Source organism: Nicotiana tabacum, chromosome 24 (genome assembly GCF_000715075.1).
Source record: "Nicotiana tabacum cultivar K326 chromosome 24, ASM71507v2, whole genome shotgun sequence".
Taxonomy (NCBI): Eukaryota; Viridiplantae; Streptophyta; class Magnoliopsida; order Solanales; family Solanaceae; genus Nicotiana; species Nicotiana tabacum.
In genome coordinates this window covers 25,311,787-25,328,856 of record NC_134103.1, presented here as the reverse complement: position 1 = coordinate 25,328,856, position 17,070 = coordinate 25,311,787, and the positions used below count along the sequence as shown (strand labels likewise).

Here is a 17,070-nt window from a genome sequence, read left to right as displayed (position 1 = left end):
ACTTTTAAATGATATTTTAAAAAATACTGAAAATTTACCGAACCGTACTGATACCGAAGAAAAACTGACATGATTGGTAAGGTTTCTAAAGGTCTAATTTTGATTATACATAATAGAATAACCGAAAAATTGGTATGATACAAATTTTATAAAATAACTGCCCGAACCGAACCATTGACACCCCTAATTACAGGGTCGCACCTAAAATTAGAAAGGCTATGCTCTATCAATGCCGATAGAGATTACAAGTAGGGGCGAAGCTACATGATCTGAAGGGTTCAATTGAATCCTCACCGTTAAAAAATTATATTGATCTAATAGAATTACTTTTGTATATATACATACATAAATTGTTGAAACATAAGTTTGGGAGGAGGCCTATGACAGATCATGAAATTCACTTCATTTATTAACCTACATCACCTGTATTACCTAGATGATGTGTACCACATACAGATCTTGTATTCAAGAAAGCAAATACTATTTAGATATTTTGTTTTGACTTAATGCAATTTAAATTAAACATTTGCTTATGTAATTCTCAGTTTGTATAAAACCCTATAAATGGAGTTCGTTTTGACTCATTTGTGAATATATAGCAGAATTCCCTCTGTTCTTATTTAGATATTATCTTTCGTTAGTAAAAAAAAATGTTAAGGTATTTCTAATGATTTGGGGCTTTTACCCAGTAGTCTTTCATAACTGATGGATCGATGAAAGGAGAATCGCAGCCGTTGAGAGCCGGTAATTATTGATGGCTCGAAAAGAAAGCAGAGCTATATCTTCTTCCCTTAGAAAGACTTATTTTTCTTTCCTTAGTACTCAAATATTTTCTTTTGTCTCTTATATTATTAGTATCCATGAAAGAGAAAACCTCTAGAAAATAGAATAGTATCAATACAATTGTATGATATAAAAGTAGGGACTTTACTAATAAGATTCACTAAATTCTTGTAACCTATAACTTTGAAATTAAATAGAAGTAAACAATAACATACATAAGTCAAATCTGTTTATAAACTTGACGCTTTGTATAATATTGTAAATGGAATTATAATTTGATATGAGATAGCGGAAGTCAATAAAAATTTTATTAGCTCAATTGTATTCAATGTACAATACAATGTAATAATTGTAGACTACAAGTTAATCAACAACGAGCTTCAATGGATTCTTACAGAAGAAGAAGGAATTGAAGTGAGAGATCGAAGAAGAGAGAATTGGATCGAAGAGAGAGAGTGAGTGATAGTAGAAAGAGAAGGTGTTAGATTACCAGTGTTTGCATAACCGTTTATGTTGAGTTGAGTTGTGTATTAATAGTCTTCTAGAATATTCCCCATCGTTGGATATTATTAGGATTTGTAATCTGAGCCGCCTAATGTTAAATGCTATGAACGCTCCTGATGTTGCCATGTCACCCTTCATTAGTCTTTTATCCCTAACCCTAGTTCTCTTTATTCATTTTATTTCCCTAATATCTTAGCCGACAACCTTCGTTCCTAACAATACCTCACCGATGAAGAATGACTTTGTCGGGAAATTGACTCTTAATATAGCCCCAATCCTCCTATGTCACCTCATCTGCTCCTAGATTCGTCCATTGTACTATCACCTTAATCCCTACAGCATTATTCACCTTAAGAATTCGCCTTTGTAAAATCGCCAGTGGCTGGACCAAGACTTGACCATCTGCATCGCAGATTGGAGGTTGCTGTTGCGGTGAGTTTGTCAAACCCACACATTTTTTGAGCTGGGACGCGTGAAGGACCGGGTGGATCTGAGATCCAGAAGGGAGCTCAAATCTGTAAGCTACTGTTTCTATCTTCCCTGTGATTTTATATGGTCCGTAATATTTTGCACTAAGCTTTAGATTCCTTCGTACTGCTACTGATGTTTGCCTGTATGGCTGTAGTTTTAGATAAACCATATCTCCCACATCTAAAGTTCTATATGACATGCGTTTATCAGAGTAAAACTTCATACGGGCCTGGGCTTGATTCATGTTTTCTTTCAGATTTCACAACATTTGTTGTCTCTAAGATATAAGGGACCCTACTATTGTACGTGTTGAGTATGGTAGGGACCCCAAGGGAACTTGTGTAGGTGGGAACCCATATAAATCCTGAAAAGGGATGGTCTTTAGTGAGCTATGGCAGTTGGTATTGTACCATCATTCTGCTAATGGCAACCACTTCACCCACTGCTTTGGATTAATGAATACCATAGATCTCAAATAGGACTCCAAACACCCGTTAAGCCTCTCTGTTTGACCATCAGATTGGGGATGATAAGAAGTAGATATATTCAATTTAGTTCTCATAGTTTTGCAAAGTTGTTGCCAAAACTGACTAGTAAAGATAGCATCCCTGGTTGTCACAATAGTCCTTAGTATACCATGCAACCTGTATATTTCTTTTAGGAATATATCAGCTATATCCTGTGTTGTATAAAGATGCTTCAGGGCCACAAACTGGCCATACTTAATCAACCTATCTACTACCACTAGTATAGCCTCTACACATCCATATTTGGGTAACCCTTCTATAAAATCCATGGCTATGTCTTACCATGGCATTTTTGGGATGGGTAAAAGTTGTAATAGGCCTGGAGAAAGAACATTCTCTCCCTTAACTCTTTGACAAGTATCATATTTTGAGGCCCACTTGATCACCTCAGCCTTCATGTTAGTACAGTAGAACACTCCATTAATCCTCATATAAGTGCCCATTTGACTATAATGACCTCCCAAAGGGGATTGATATAGCACCTCAAATATTTTAGCTCTGAGGTTTGCACCCTTTCCCACATGTACTCTCTGCTTATATCTTATAATTCCCTATTGAAGAGTGTAGTGTAGCTTGCTGGCAGGGGCTGTTGTTAACTCAATGGTCAGTTGTGCAGCTGAAGGGTCATCGTCATAGCTTTGAATGATCTTTTGCATCCAAGTAGGTTCAGCAATTGTGATGGTATTGAGACTCGAATCCTCTATTTCCCTTCTAGATAGTGCATCAGCTACCTTATTCTCTATTCACTTCTTGTACTATACCTTATAATCTAACCCTAGCAACTTGTTCAGGCCTTTTTGTTGAAGAGCAGTTGTCACATTTTGCTCCAATGGGTATTTTAAGTTATGATAGTCAGTTCTGATAATAAAGTGACCCCTTTGTAAATATTGTCTCCATCTATCTACTGTTGTTAGGACTGCCATATACTCTTTTTCATAGGTAGATAATCCTCAGTGTCTAGGAGCTAGAGCCTTACTGAAAAATACTAGAGGTCTCCCTTCCTGCATAAGCACAACGCCCATGCCTCTTGAGCAAGCATCAGTTTCCACCACAAATGTCTTGGTGAAGTCTGCCAATACTAAGACTGGTTCAGTGGTCATTGCTTGCTTAAGGTTGATAAAGGCTGTTTCTACTTCTAGCCCCCACTGAAATGAATTTTTCTTCAGCAGGATAGTTAATGGTTTACTGATCACCACATATGACTGTACAAACCTTCTATAATAACATGTTAACCCCATAATTGATTTAGGTATAGTCCTGTTCACCATTTCTTCTATTTTTGATGGATCAATAGTCACTCCTTCTTCAGTAATGATATGGCCTAGATATTCCACTCTGCTTCGGCTAAAAGATCACTTGGACCTTATGGCATATAGTTGGTCCTTCCTTAGAATTCCCAATACTTTCTCTAAGTGTTCCTTGTGTTCTTGAATTGTAGGACTATAAAATCGAATGTCATCAAAGAAAACTAGTACAAATTGCCTCAAGTAATCTTTGAAAACATGATTCATAATACTTTGGAAAGTAGCATGGGCATTGGTAAGGCCAAAGGGCATGACCTTGAACTCATATTGACCTAAGTATGTTCTAAAGGTTGTTTTGTGAATATCTTCCTCATGCATCCTGATTTGGTGATAACCTGCTCTCAGGTCTATCTTAGAGTACACATAGGAGCCACTTAATTCATCCAACAAGTCATCCACTAGGGGAATGGGGAACTTGTCCGTAACAGTCATCTTATTAAGCTCCCTATAGTAAATGCAAAACCTCCAACTATCATTTGTTTTCTTAACCAGTAATACAGGTGATGAGAATGGAGAATGACTAGGCTGAATTATACCATTAGTTAACATATCTTTAACTTGTTTCTCTATCTCATTTTTCTGAAAATAATTATACATGTAAGGCCTAATGCTGACTGGTACTGATGCTGGTTTCAGTGGTATGAAGTGATCTTGTTGTCTTCTAGGAGGCAAAGATTTTGGTTCAACACATCATTGTACTACTGCAGCAGTACTCCTGAAAGTTTTGAAGCTAACACTTCCTGTTTTTTCACCTCTGATGTTGTTACTGTAAATAGGTGCCCCCAGAATACCTTTCCTTTCTTGAATAGTTGTTGTATGCCACTGATAGTCATACTTTGCAATAAAGCTTGATTGTACATGCCTTTAAGTTCTAATCTTTTGCCTTTATGAGATACTACACCTCTATAGGCTACAAAATCCAATAGGAGTGGATTATGAGCTCTCATCCAATCTCCTCCTAAGATCATATCACAACCATCCAGCTAGATCAGTCCGACTGAATCCTCAAACTCCATCCTTTGTATTTTCCATCTTAACAGAGGACAAGAGTAAAGGCTCATCAATTGGTTATCATTAGCCACAGTCACCCTCATAGGTCTAGCTTTCTTTATAATACAACCAATTTGCCTGGCAGTCTCTATATCCAAAAAACTGTGGGTGCTCCCCGAGTCTACTAAGATAGTTAGTACCTTTTTTTGGCTATTCCATTCAGTGTAATTGTATTTGAGAACTCTGTTCCTGATAAAGCATTAAGGCTGATAGCTTCCTCCATCATTTCTACCCCTTGTGAGTCCTCAATATACTCTAATTCACTTGGCAAGTCACTTGTCTATTCTAGTTCCATTGGTTCCTCCCCAACTGTCAATGCATTGAGCTGTTTATTCTTACATTGATGCCCTGGAACCCATTTATCACCACATTTATAGCATGCATTGTGGTTCTTCATGATTCCTGCACCAAATGCATTCACATATCCTTCTTTAGGCTAATTTCCATGAGTTCTGCTTATTGTTGGATTGTTAGTTTGCATTGTACCCATGTTCCAAGTGATCCTGCTTTTCCTATTCTGAGCTTAAATGACTTTCTCCTGATACCTAGCTTTTTCCATAGCCTAACTTAAGGTGTAGGGATTGAGGATTTTGACAGTGTTTCTAATTTTCTCTTTAAGACATTCCCAAAGAACTCTAAGAAGAATTCCTCAGGAATAGTAGGTCTTCTAATTAATACCCAAGTCTTTAGTTCCTCAAACTTTTCTAAATACTCATTAATTGTACCCCTTTATTCTAGTTTATTTAATTCACCTATTAAATTGAACTTTCTATTATCTACTTCTAAAAGTTTTCTACAGATTTTTTCACAGAAGTCCTTCCAAGAAATTGTTCCACGACTCACCTGGTAAGAGAAGAACCAAGCTTCAGCCTTACCCACCAAGTGAAGAACTGCAGCTTTAAGTTTTTGTTGGGGATCCAACACATGGTTGTATTGGAAGTACCTCTCACATATCCTCAACCATGAACAAGGGTCAGACCCCACTCCATCAAAATAAGGGAATTCAAACCTATGATTGAATTGACTTCTTACCTAAGAAGACTCTGTCTGGTCGCCATACCTATTTCAAATTCCTGACCTCTCTAGTTGAAATTCTTCCCTTGGAGCACTCCCCAGGATTCCATCTTGAGTAGGAAGGAGCTTCTCTATTAACAGATCCAACTTGTTGCTCAAGTCTTTGAACTTCTGATTCGTCGAGGCCATGTTTTCCTGTAATTGATTCTCCACTCTCTTAATGTTTTCTTCAGTAGATTTAGATCTGGTTTCTGTAATCGTCATTTTCTTAGGGCCAAGAAAGAGCTCTGATACCAATTGTAATATAATTCAATAAATGGAATTGTAATTTGATATGAGACAGCAAAAGTTAATGGGAATTTTATTACCTCAATTGTATTCAATGTACAATACAATGTAATGATTGTAGACTACAAACTAATCAACAGTGGGCTTCAATGGATTCCTGCAGAAGAAGAAGGAATTAAAGTGAGAGAGAAGAAGAAGAGAGAATGAGATCGAAGAGAGAGAGAGTGAGTGATAGCAGAGAGAGAATTTGTTAGATTACCAGTGTTTGCATAACCATTTCTGTTGAGTTGCATTGTGTATTAGTAGTTGTAATGACACGATCGGTTGTTTTGAGCTCTAGCATGTCAATCAGCGGTTTGAGGCCTTGAGTAGCTTCACTACAAGTATTATGACTTGTACGTGCGGTCGGAATTGAATTTGGGAAAGTTCGGAGTTGATTTGGAAAGAAAATTCTAAATTCGGAAGATTTAAGTTGGAAGGGTTGACTAAGGTTTGACTTTAGAGTAAACAACCTCAGAATCAGAATTTGAAGGTTCCAATAGGTTCGTATGATAATTTCGGACTTGGGGGTATGTTAGGGTTGAGTATCGGGTGGCCCGAAATTATTTCGGCGCCTATTATGGAAAGTTGGCATTTTGGAAGTTCTAGAATTTCATAAGTTTAGTTTGAAGTGAATTTTAATGTTATCGATATCCGTTTGGAGTTTCGAGCCTTGGAATAGGTTTTTATCGTGATTTATGACTTGCGCGCAAAGTTTGGCGTCATTCCGGAATGTTTTGATGTGATTCGGACGCGTTCGTCGAAGTTTAAATGTTTAAAAGTTAAAAGGAGGATTTGATCGTCGATTAATGGTTTTAATATTGTTTGGTATGATTTGAGTCCTCGAGTAGGTTTGTGTTATATTTTGGGACTGGTTTGTGTAATTGAACAGGGTCCCGAGGGCCTCAGGTGTGTTTGGGTTGTATCGCGCTCTTATTTGATGTTTCAACGTCGTTACTTTGGACATAAAGGGTACCATATTAGGAAAACAACTTTTTATTTGGGATTTGATTAAACCATTAGATTCGTATAGTAATTACGGAACCATAGCAATAATAATCGTTGAATTCCGAGGTCGTATGAGATAGTTATGCCTATTTCCATGTCGGGAAAGATTGATGGTTTCTGGTACGGACTTTGTTCTTCGCGAACGCGAAGAAGGAAATTTGGGTTGTCCGATCAACTCAAAATTTTCTCTTCACGAATGCGAAGGAGTCCCGCGAAGGCAAAGAAGAAAAATCGCCTGGATAGTCTTTTAAATGGATAGACCGAGCATTTTAGTATTTTGAGCATATCTTGAGTTTTAGAGCTCCGTTTGAGGTGACGTTTGCGACATTGTTCTCGTATAAACAAGGGGGTAAATATATGACCATTATTTTGATGTTTTTCCATGATTAGTTTCGTTGGTTATCATTTTTATCTGTGTTTGGATTGTAAAAATTGGGGATTTTGAGCCCCAAAGTTATGAGATGGTAAATCCTTGATTTGAGGGTCAATTCATGGACGAAATTGGATTATTTTCGTAATATAAAATATATAAGTTATGGGTAATAATTATTTTTGATAATTTTTGAAATCCGGACGCGTGGGCCCGAGGGTTGACTTTGTTGACTTTTCTTGAGGAGTTGGGAATTTATTTCTAATTATTAAATTACGAGTATTGGAGTATATTTTGATTGGTTTGCACGTTGTTTGATTAGTTTCTGATCGTTTGGCATCATTTTGAGGTGTTAGAAAGGCGTTGAAGCCGGTTATGGATATTCATAGCGAGGTAAGTCTTTTGTTTAACCTTGTAAGGGGGAAACTACCCCCTAGGTGATGTAATTGTTATGTGCTACTAGTTGTGGGTGCTAGAGCATGTTTATGTCAGGGTAGTCTCCATACGTAGCTAAAGTATTTTTATGTCCGGGTAGATTAAGGACTTTATCATGTAATATCTGAATTATCTGAACTCATTCTGTTGGCTTAATTAATTAAATTTATAATTGAAATTGATTTAGAAATATATGTATATATTAGAAATATATGTATATATTAGGTCGAACCTTATTATCTTAAGTTGTTGGCAAGTTATTTGAGAATCGATAAAGGTTATACTCACTTTGTGTTCATACACTGTATCGTAAACATGTGCCTCGTATTTCAAAAATAATCCTTTCCTTTCTTGTGGAGCGGGTCGAACGCCTCGGCAGGATCATGTACCACACTCTTATGGGAGCGGGTTATTCGTCTCGGCAGTATAATAGATGCATCTATGGTTCGTGCCACTCGACCCTCGGCAGTGTACACGTTATGATGGGATTGGGCCGATTAACTCGACAGTATCATATTCCTTCTGGGATCGGGCCGTACGACCTCGGCATAATCGTACGTTATATCGCTAGCAGTTCGACTATTCACGAGGTTTTCCCTTCCACTGATTCCTTGCACTCTATGTGGTAGTTCCTTATCCGTTTGATATTGGCACTTGATATTTCTGAGTTGTTGAGATAGAATACGAGATTGAGAAATTGATATCGTTAAAAGAAATTTTGGAAGATTGTATTAGTTAAAGATTTACCTCACTACTATTGTTTATTTATGATTTACCATATTGATTTGTTGAACCACTAGTAAGTGTCGATATCGACCCCTCGTCACTACTTCTCTGGGGTTGGGATAGATACTTACTGGGTATGCGTTGATTTACGTACGCATGATGTACTTTTGCACTAAATGTGCAGTGTATGACAGGTTCATTTGGTGATCATCTTGGCGCGTAGGCGCAACTGTTTAGATGACTTTATGTGAGCTCCAGGCTATGCATCGCAGTCCGCAGAGTCTCTATCATACTATTTATATTATCCTGTCTCATTTACATTCTAGACAAATGTTGTATTATTATTGTACTTCTTAGTAAATGCTCATGCACTCGTGACATCGGGTTTTGGGATATACTAGTTGATGTTTACGATTCTGTATATTATCATCGCCTTTCATTTCTCTTATATACTACAAATTTTGTACGTTTCCGTGGATTTAAAAGTGTAAATTTCCTTCCTTATTAAAATTTATGATTTTGAAAGTAATAAAATGCATAAATAAATTGATCAATCACCGTTGGCTTGCCTGACGGCGGCATTAGGCGCCATCACGACCTATAGTGGATTTTGGGTCATGACAGCTTGGTATCAAAGCTCTAGGTTCACTTGGGTCTCATGAGTCATGAGCAAGTCTTGTAGAGTCTTGCGGATCAGTACGGAGACGTCTGTACTTATTTTCGAGAGGCTACAGGGTTGTTAAGAGCACTTCCCTTCTTGATTCCTCTTCGTGCGATTTTATTCCATTGGAGCCTATTCCTCCATTTCCTTCCTACTCAATCTTATGTGACGTGGAGCATTTGCTATCAAGTGGGCATCGAGGAGTTGTAGTGGTACTCCAGACATGGTGAAGGATGTTCCTCCCTACGTATTCTGGCAAGCTATTATCGTCGCATTTCGGAAGGGTGTTCTGTCGTTTTAGCTCAGTATCTGTATTTTCTATGGTTTTGAGGCTATGCACAGATTATTATGATGTTCATGCGTTGTCATCCCACAGTGTTGGTGTAATGGTAGGGTGCTTGTTTATGTGTCGAGGCAGTGAATGACTCAAAAGGAGAATTTCTCAAGGCATGGTTTGGAGGTTCGGCATTTAATTCCGGCGGAGGAAAGGCAATCGAACTATGGATGTTCAAGCTTTGGTTGATGGAGTAACGAGACTTAATATTTGCAAGCGTGGTGGAATTTTCATTTGTGATGTGGTGTCATCGTTCTTGTTTGAATGCATTAAGGTTCGCCAGTGTTATGGTCTTTTTTTATGTTCCTTCGGTGTAGGGTGTGGTGAAATAGTGTCTAAGAAGCGGTTGTCAGAGATGGCGGTATGTAGCGGTTTCAGAATCGAATCGGTGTTTCGAATAGTGATGGCTCGAGAGAGATGATCTTCGAGGAGGCTTAGAGTTGGTAGCAATTTATTAGTTTAGGTGCTACAGAGATGGATTTTGATTTGATGCAACATTTGGGTAGCGAAGGATGAGGAAGGACATAGTGGGAGGTGTCTCGCGGTGCTTGAATTTCTAGCAGGTCAAGTATGAAAAGCAGAGGTCGGGGAGTTGCTTAAAGGAGATAGTTTAACGAAGTGGGAGTGGCAGAGTAGCATATGGATTTTGTGGTAGGATTGTCACATGCCTTGAGAAACGTTTAGAAGTTTGAAGTTTCAAAGTTCATTAAGTTTGAATCGGAGGGTGATTCGTATTTTTAGCTTTGTTTGATATGATTTGAGGGCTCAACTAAGTTTGTATGATGTTTTAGGACTTGTTGGTATGTTTGGTTGAGGTCCCGGGGGCCTCGGATTGATTTCGAGTAGTTAACGGATCATTTGGAAATGTGTTGGATTGGCTTAAGTTGTTGCACCTAGTGTAATCGCACATGCGCATTTTGGGCCGCAGGTGTGGCACCACAGAAGTGGCCATCAAGCCGCAGAAGCGATTATGGGCCTGCCCAGCCAGGACCGCAGAAGCGGTCAAAGTCTCGCAGAAGCAGACTCGCAGAAGCGGTGAAAGAAACGCAGAAGCGGGCGCGCAGGTGCGGCCACCACATATTACTATAATAAATAACGAAACAGAAATCTTTCTGAAACAGTAAACAGAAACAGAAAGTTAGTAGCAATTGGAAGTCGAAATAATATCTGGAAAAATTAATTTCGGAATAAATCGAGCTCACTGATTACACAGTGTGTCTTTAAGAAAATTATTCTCCTCAAGTACCCGAGGTGCTGGAATATTATCCTCCCATGATAGAACGATTTAACTTACTGGTGTATTGGTACCAAAAACCACGGTGTCAGCGAACCACTCAACGGTAGTAAATCACACTGAAATAGATTTGTGCAGAAGAAGAAGAAGTCTTTAAGTTCCAAAAATTCATCAGGAAAAATCTGAGGAATCAAACGAATTTATAGCCAATGGAAGTATTGTTCCTGAAAGTTCACAATCCTTCAGAACATTCACTTAAAATGGGAGGGAAATTTAAATAAAAAACCGGGAAGAAACTGAATCGGGTTGCACACGGATCTGGTTCGGGTTGGATATTCAGCTAATTTAATTAATATTTTTTATTAAATAATTAAAAAAAATTTATCCAAAAAAATTAATCAATCAATCTTTGACCAAATCAGAAGCCGCAGCCGAAGCCGAGTGAGCGACGACAACGACGGCGCGAGACTTGTTTCTTCTTAACTCTTTAAGAGGTAGAAGAAAAATAATTGCTTATATACCCATCAAAGGTTTTTTCTTCCTCCAATATAGGACAATGTCCCTTTGACAAGGAGGGATATTCAAAATTTTATTTTTTCTCCATTTCCCATTCACTCTTTATTTTAAGCTAACCAAGGTTAAACCCAACAAATTCAACATGCAATTTCCATAAATAGAAGAAAATTTGGTTTAACCCTACTTGCACGATATAATTTTCCGATGAAAAGAATATAATTAAATCTTTTTTCGAACCATATGGTTTAACCCTGCTCTAACTATGTTACTAGTTGTGGGTTTCGAGATCTAAGCCACGACCTAGGGTTCAAATTCACTTGGGGACATACATTAATGTTATTTCACTTGGTGTGAATTATACCTGTTTCATACATAGACTCATTACAGGTAGGGGTGTCAAGGATATTTAAAAACTGAATAAATCGACCGAATTATACCGCACTGAATCGAATTTTAGTTTTCTTTTAATAAAATCTTAGGTTTTATATAAATGTATAACCGTACCGATAATTAGTGTAGATTTTTTATTTTATGAAAATAAATCGAATAAATACTAAACCGCACCGAATAAATTTACATGTAAAAAATATATGTAAATATTAAGTTTAAAAATAATAAAATATTAAATTTTCTCTTGCACCTTGGAATTATGAACACGGTTACAAGCCAGCAAGGAATTAAACTCAAAATCCTAATTCTCAAACCTCTTATACTACTTCTATTGAAACTAAATTATTTCAAGTATATTCACTAGCAAGACACAAGGTATTCTAGCGATTATGAGTAGCAAACTGCAAGGTATTGAATATGTTTTCTTTCGTATGATTTAATTTTATATTTCAAATATTTATCTTCTATAGAATTTATTCTTGAGCGCCAACTTGCTTAATATCCTTCCACTCATGTTATTTATATTTTCTTTGTCTTAGCTTAGTTTTCTTTTATGATGTTGGAGAATAATTGAGGGATCTATACGCTCGCCATCTTTCATGTTTTCTTAATTCATGACCCTTTAAATAGTAAAAATGTCTAGACAGTTTTGCTAAGTCTTATAAAAGTACGTATGTTATTGCATTTTACTTCTACTACTGACTTTTAAATGATATTTTAAAAAATACTGAAAATTTACCGAACCGTACTGATACCGAAGAGAAACTGATATGATTGGTAAGGTTTCTAAAGGTCTAATTTTGATTATATATAATAGAATAATCGAAAAATTGGTATGATACAAATTTTATAAAATAACTGCCCGAACCGAACCATTGACACCCCTAATTACAGGGTCTCTCGCCATCTGATCAGAATTAGATAAGCTAAGCACCTAAAATTAGAAAGGCTATGCTCTATCAATGCCGATAGAGATTACAAGTAGGGGCGAAGCTACATGATTTGAAGGGTTCAATTGAATCCTCACCGTTAAAAAAATTATATTGATCTAATAGAATTACTTTTGTATATATACATACATAAAATGTTGAAATATAAGTTTGGGAGGAGGCCTATGACAGATCATGAAATTCACTTCATTTATTAACCTACATCACCTGTATTACCTAGATGATGTGTACCACATACAGATCTTGTATTCAAAAAAGCAAATATTATTTAGATGTTTTGTTTTGACTTAATGCAATTTAAATTAAACATTTGCTTATGTAATTTTTAGTTTGTATAAAACCCTATAAATGGAGTTCGTTTTGACTCATTTGTAAATATATAGCAGAATTCTCTCTGTTCTTATTTAGATATTATCTTTCGTTAGTAAAAAAAAATGTTAAGGTATTTCTAATGATTTGGGGCTTTTACCCAGTAGTCTTTCATAACTGATGGATCGATGAAAGGAGAATCGCAGCCGTTGAGAGCCGGTAATTATTGATGGCTCGAAAAGAAAGCAGAGTTATATCTTCTTCCCTTAGAAAGACTTATTTTTCTTTCCTTAGTACTCAAATATTTTCTTTTGTCTCTTCCATTATTAGTATCCATGAAAGAGAAAACCTCTAGAAAATAGAATAGTATCAATACAATTGTATGATATAAAAGTAGGGACTTTACTAATAAGATTCACTAAATTCTTGTAACCTATAGCTTTGAAATTAAATAGAAGTAAACAATAACATACATAAGTCAAATCTGTTTATAAACTTGACGCTTTGTATAATATTGTAAATGGAATTATAATTTGATATGAGATAGCGGAAATCAATAAAAATTTTATTAGCTCAATTGTATTCAATGTACAATACAATGTAATAATTGTAGACTACAAGTTAATCAACAACGAGCTTCAATGGATTCTTACAAAAGAAGAAGGAATTGAAGTGAGAGATCGAAGAAGAGAGAATGAGATCGAAGAGAGAGAGTGAGTGATAGTAGAGAAAGAAGTTATTAGATTACCAGTGTTTGCATAACCGTTTATTTTGAGTTGAGTTGTGTATTAATAGTCTTCTAGAATATTCCCCATCGTTGGATATTATTAGGACTTATAATCTGAGCCGCCTAATGTTAAATGCTATGAACGCTCCTGATGTTGCCACGTCGCCCTTCATTAATCTTTTATCCCTAACCCTAGTTCTCTTTATTCATTTTATTTCCCTAATATCTTAGCCGACAACCTTCATTCCTAACAATACCTCACCGATGAAGAATGACTTTGTCGGGAAATTAACTCTTAATATAGCCCCAATCCTCCTATGTCACCTCATCTGCTCCTAGATTCGTCCATTGTACTAGCACCTTAATCCCCACAGCATTATTCACCTTAAGAATTCGCCTTTGTAAAATCGCCAGTGGCTGGACCAAGACTTGACCATCTGCATCGCAGATTGGAGGTTGCTGTTGTGGTGAGTTTGTCAAACCCACACATTTTTTGAGATGGGACGCGTGAAAGACCGGGTGGATCTGAGATCCAGAAGGGAGCTCAAATCTGTAAGCTACTGTTTCTATCTTCTCTGTGATTTTATATGGTCCGTAATATTTTGCACTAAGCTTTAGATTCCTTCGTACTGCTACTGATGTTTGCCTGTATGGCTGTAGTTTTAGATACACCATATCTCCTACATCTAAAGTTCTATCTGACATGCGTTTATCAGAGTAAAACTTCATACGGGCCTGGGCTTGATTCATGTTTTCTTTCAGATTTCGCAACATTTGTTGTCTCTAAGCTATAAGGGACCCTACTATTGTACGTGTTGAGTATGTTAGGGACCCCAAGGGAATTTGTGTAGGTGAGAACCCATATAAATCCTGAAAAGGGATGGTCTTTAGTGAGCTATGGCAGTTGGTATTGTACCATCATTCTGCTAATGGCAGCCACTTCACCCACTGCTTTGGATTAATGAATACCATAGATCTCAAATAGGACTCCAAACACCCGTTAAGCCTCTCTGTTTGACCATCAGATTGGGGATGATAAGAAGTAGATATATTCAATTTAGTTATCATGGTTTTGCAAAGTTGTTGCCAAAACTGACTAGTAAAGATAGCATCCCTGGTTGTCACAATAGTCCTTAGTATACCATGCAACCTGTATATTTCTTTTAGGAATATATCAGCTATATCCTGTGTTGTATAAAGATGCTTCAGGGCCACAAACTGGCCATACTTAATCAACCTATCTACTACCACTAGTATAGCCTCTACACATCCATATTTGGGTAACCCTTCTATAAAATCCATGGCTATGTCTTACCATGGCATTTTTGGGATGGGTAAAAGTTGTAATAGGCCTGGAGAAAGAACATTCTCTCCCTTAACTCTTTGACAAGTATCATATTTTGAGGCCCACTTGATCACCTCAGCCTTCATGTTAGTACAGTAGAACACTCCATTAATCCTCATATAAGTGCCCATTTGACTATAATGACCTCCCAAAGGGGATTGATATAGCACCTCAAATATTTTAGCTCTGAGGTTTGCACCCTTTCCCACATGTACTCTCTGCTTATATCTTATAATTCCCTATTGAAGAGTGTAGTGTAGCTTGCTGGCAGGGGCTGTTGTTAACTCAATGGTCAGTTGTGCAGCTGAAGGGTCATCGTCATAGCTTTGAATGATCTTTTGCATCCAAGTAGGTTCAGCAATTGTGATGGCATTGAGACTCGAATCCTCTATTTCCCTTCTAGATAGTGCATCAGCTACCTTATTCTCTATTCACTTCTTGTACTACACCTTATAATATAACCCTAGCAACTTGTTCAGGCCTTTTTGTTGAAGAGCAGTTGTCACATTTTGCTCCAATGGGTATTTTAAGTTATGATAGTCAGTTCTGATAATAAAGTGACCCCCTTGTATATAGTGTCTCCATCTGTCTACTGTTGTTAGGACTGCCATATACTCTTTTTCATAGGTAGATAATCCCCAGTATCTAGGAGCTAGAGCCTTACTGAAAAATACTAGAGGTCTCCCTTCCTGCATAAGCACAACTCCCATGCCTTTTGAGCAAGCATCAGTTTCCACCACAAATGTCTTGGTGAAGTCTGCCAATACTAAGACTGGTTCAGTGGTCATTGCTTGCTTAAGGTTGATAAAGGCTGTTTCTACTTCTAGCCCCCACTGAAATGAATTTTTCTTCAGTAGGATAGTTAATGGTTTACTGATCACCACATATGACTGTACAAACCTTCCATAATAGCATGTTAACCCCATAATTGATTTAGGTATAGTCCTGTTCACCATTTCTTTTATTTTTGATAGATCAATAGTCACTCCTTCTTCAGTAATGATATGGCCTAGATATTCCACTTTGCTTCGGCTAAAAGAGCACTTGGACCTTATGGCATACAGTTGCTCCTTCCTTAGAATTCCCAATACTTTCTCTAAGTGTTCCTTGTGTTCTTGAATTGTAGGACTATAAACTCGAATGTCATCAAAGAAAACTAGTACAAATTGCCTCAAGTAATCTTTGAAAACATGATTCATAATACTTTGGAAAGTAGCATGGGCATTGGTAAGGCCAAAGGGCATGACCTTGAACTCATATTGACCTAAGTGTGTTTTAAAGGTTGTTTTGTGAATATCTTCCTCATGCATCCTGATTTGGTGATAACCTGCTCTCAGTTCTATCTTAGAGTACACATAGCAGCCACTTAATTCATCCAACAAGTCATCCACTAGGGGAATGGGGAACTTGTCCGTAACAGTCATCTTATTAAGCTCCCTATAGTAAATGCAAAACCTACAACTATCATTTGTTTTCTTAACCAGTAATACAGGTGATGAGAATGGAGAATGACTAGGCTGAATTATACCATTAGTTAACATATCTTTAACTTGTTTCTCTATCTCATTTTTCTGAAAATAATTATACATGTAAGGCCTAATGCTGACTGGTACTGATGCTGGTTTCAGTGGTATGAAGTGATCTTGTTGTCTTCTAGGAGGCAAGGATTTTGGTTCAACACATCATTGTACTACTGCAGCAGTACTCCTGAAAGTTTTGAAGGTAACACTTCCTGTTTTTTCACCTCTGATGTTGTTACTGTAAATAGGTGCCCCCAGAATACCTTTCCTTTCTTGAATAGTTGTTGTATGCCACTGATAGTCATACTTTGCAACAAAGCTTGATTGTACATGCCTTTAAGTTCTAATATTTTGCCTTTATGAGATACTACACCTCTATAGGCTACAAAATCCAATAGGACTGGATTATGAGCTCTCATCCAATCTCCTCCTAAGATCATATCACAACCATCCAGCTAGATCAGTCCGACTGAATCCTCAAACTCCATCCTTTGTATTTTCCACCTTAACATAGGACAAGAGTAAAGGCTCATCAATTGGTTACCATTAGCCACAGTCACCCTCA

At 37.2% G+C, this 17,070-nt stretch overlaps 3 protein-coding genes across 3 annotated transcripts; all 3 read right to left on the bottom strand.

Moving 5' to 3' along the window:
- Positions 1-1,567: 1,567 nt before the first annotated feature.
- Positions 1,568-2,002, bottom strand: LOC142178071 (uncharacterized). Its single transcript, XM_075247396.1, has one exon. It carries the CDS (start codon positions 2,000-2,002, stop codon positions 1,568-1,570), a length of 435 nt encoding a protein of 144 aa, XP_075103497.1.
- A 1,233-nt stretch (positions 2,003-3,235) lies between these two features.
- Positions 3,236-3,553, bottom strand: LOC142178070 (putative mitochondrial protein AtMg00860). Its single transcript, XM_075247395.1, has one exon. It carries the CDS (start codon positions 3,551-3,553, stop codon positions 3,236-3,238), a length of 318 nt encoding a protein of 105 aa, XP_075103496.1.
- Positions 3,554-13,955: 10,402 nt separating this feature from the next.
- On the bottom strand, positions 13,956-14,390 carry LOC142178069 (uncharacterized). The gene has a single exon (XM_075247394.1). It carries the CDS (start codon positions 14,388-14,390, stop codon positions 13,956-13,958), a length of 435 nt encoding a protein of 144 aa, XP_075103495.1.
- Between the last annotated feature and the right edge of the window lie 2,680 nt (positions 14,391-17,070).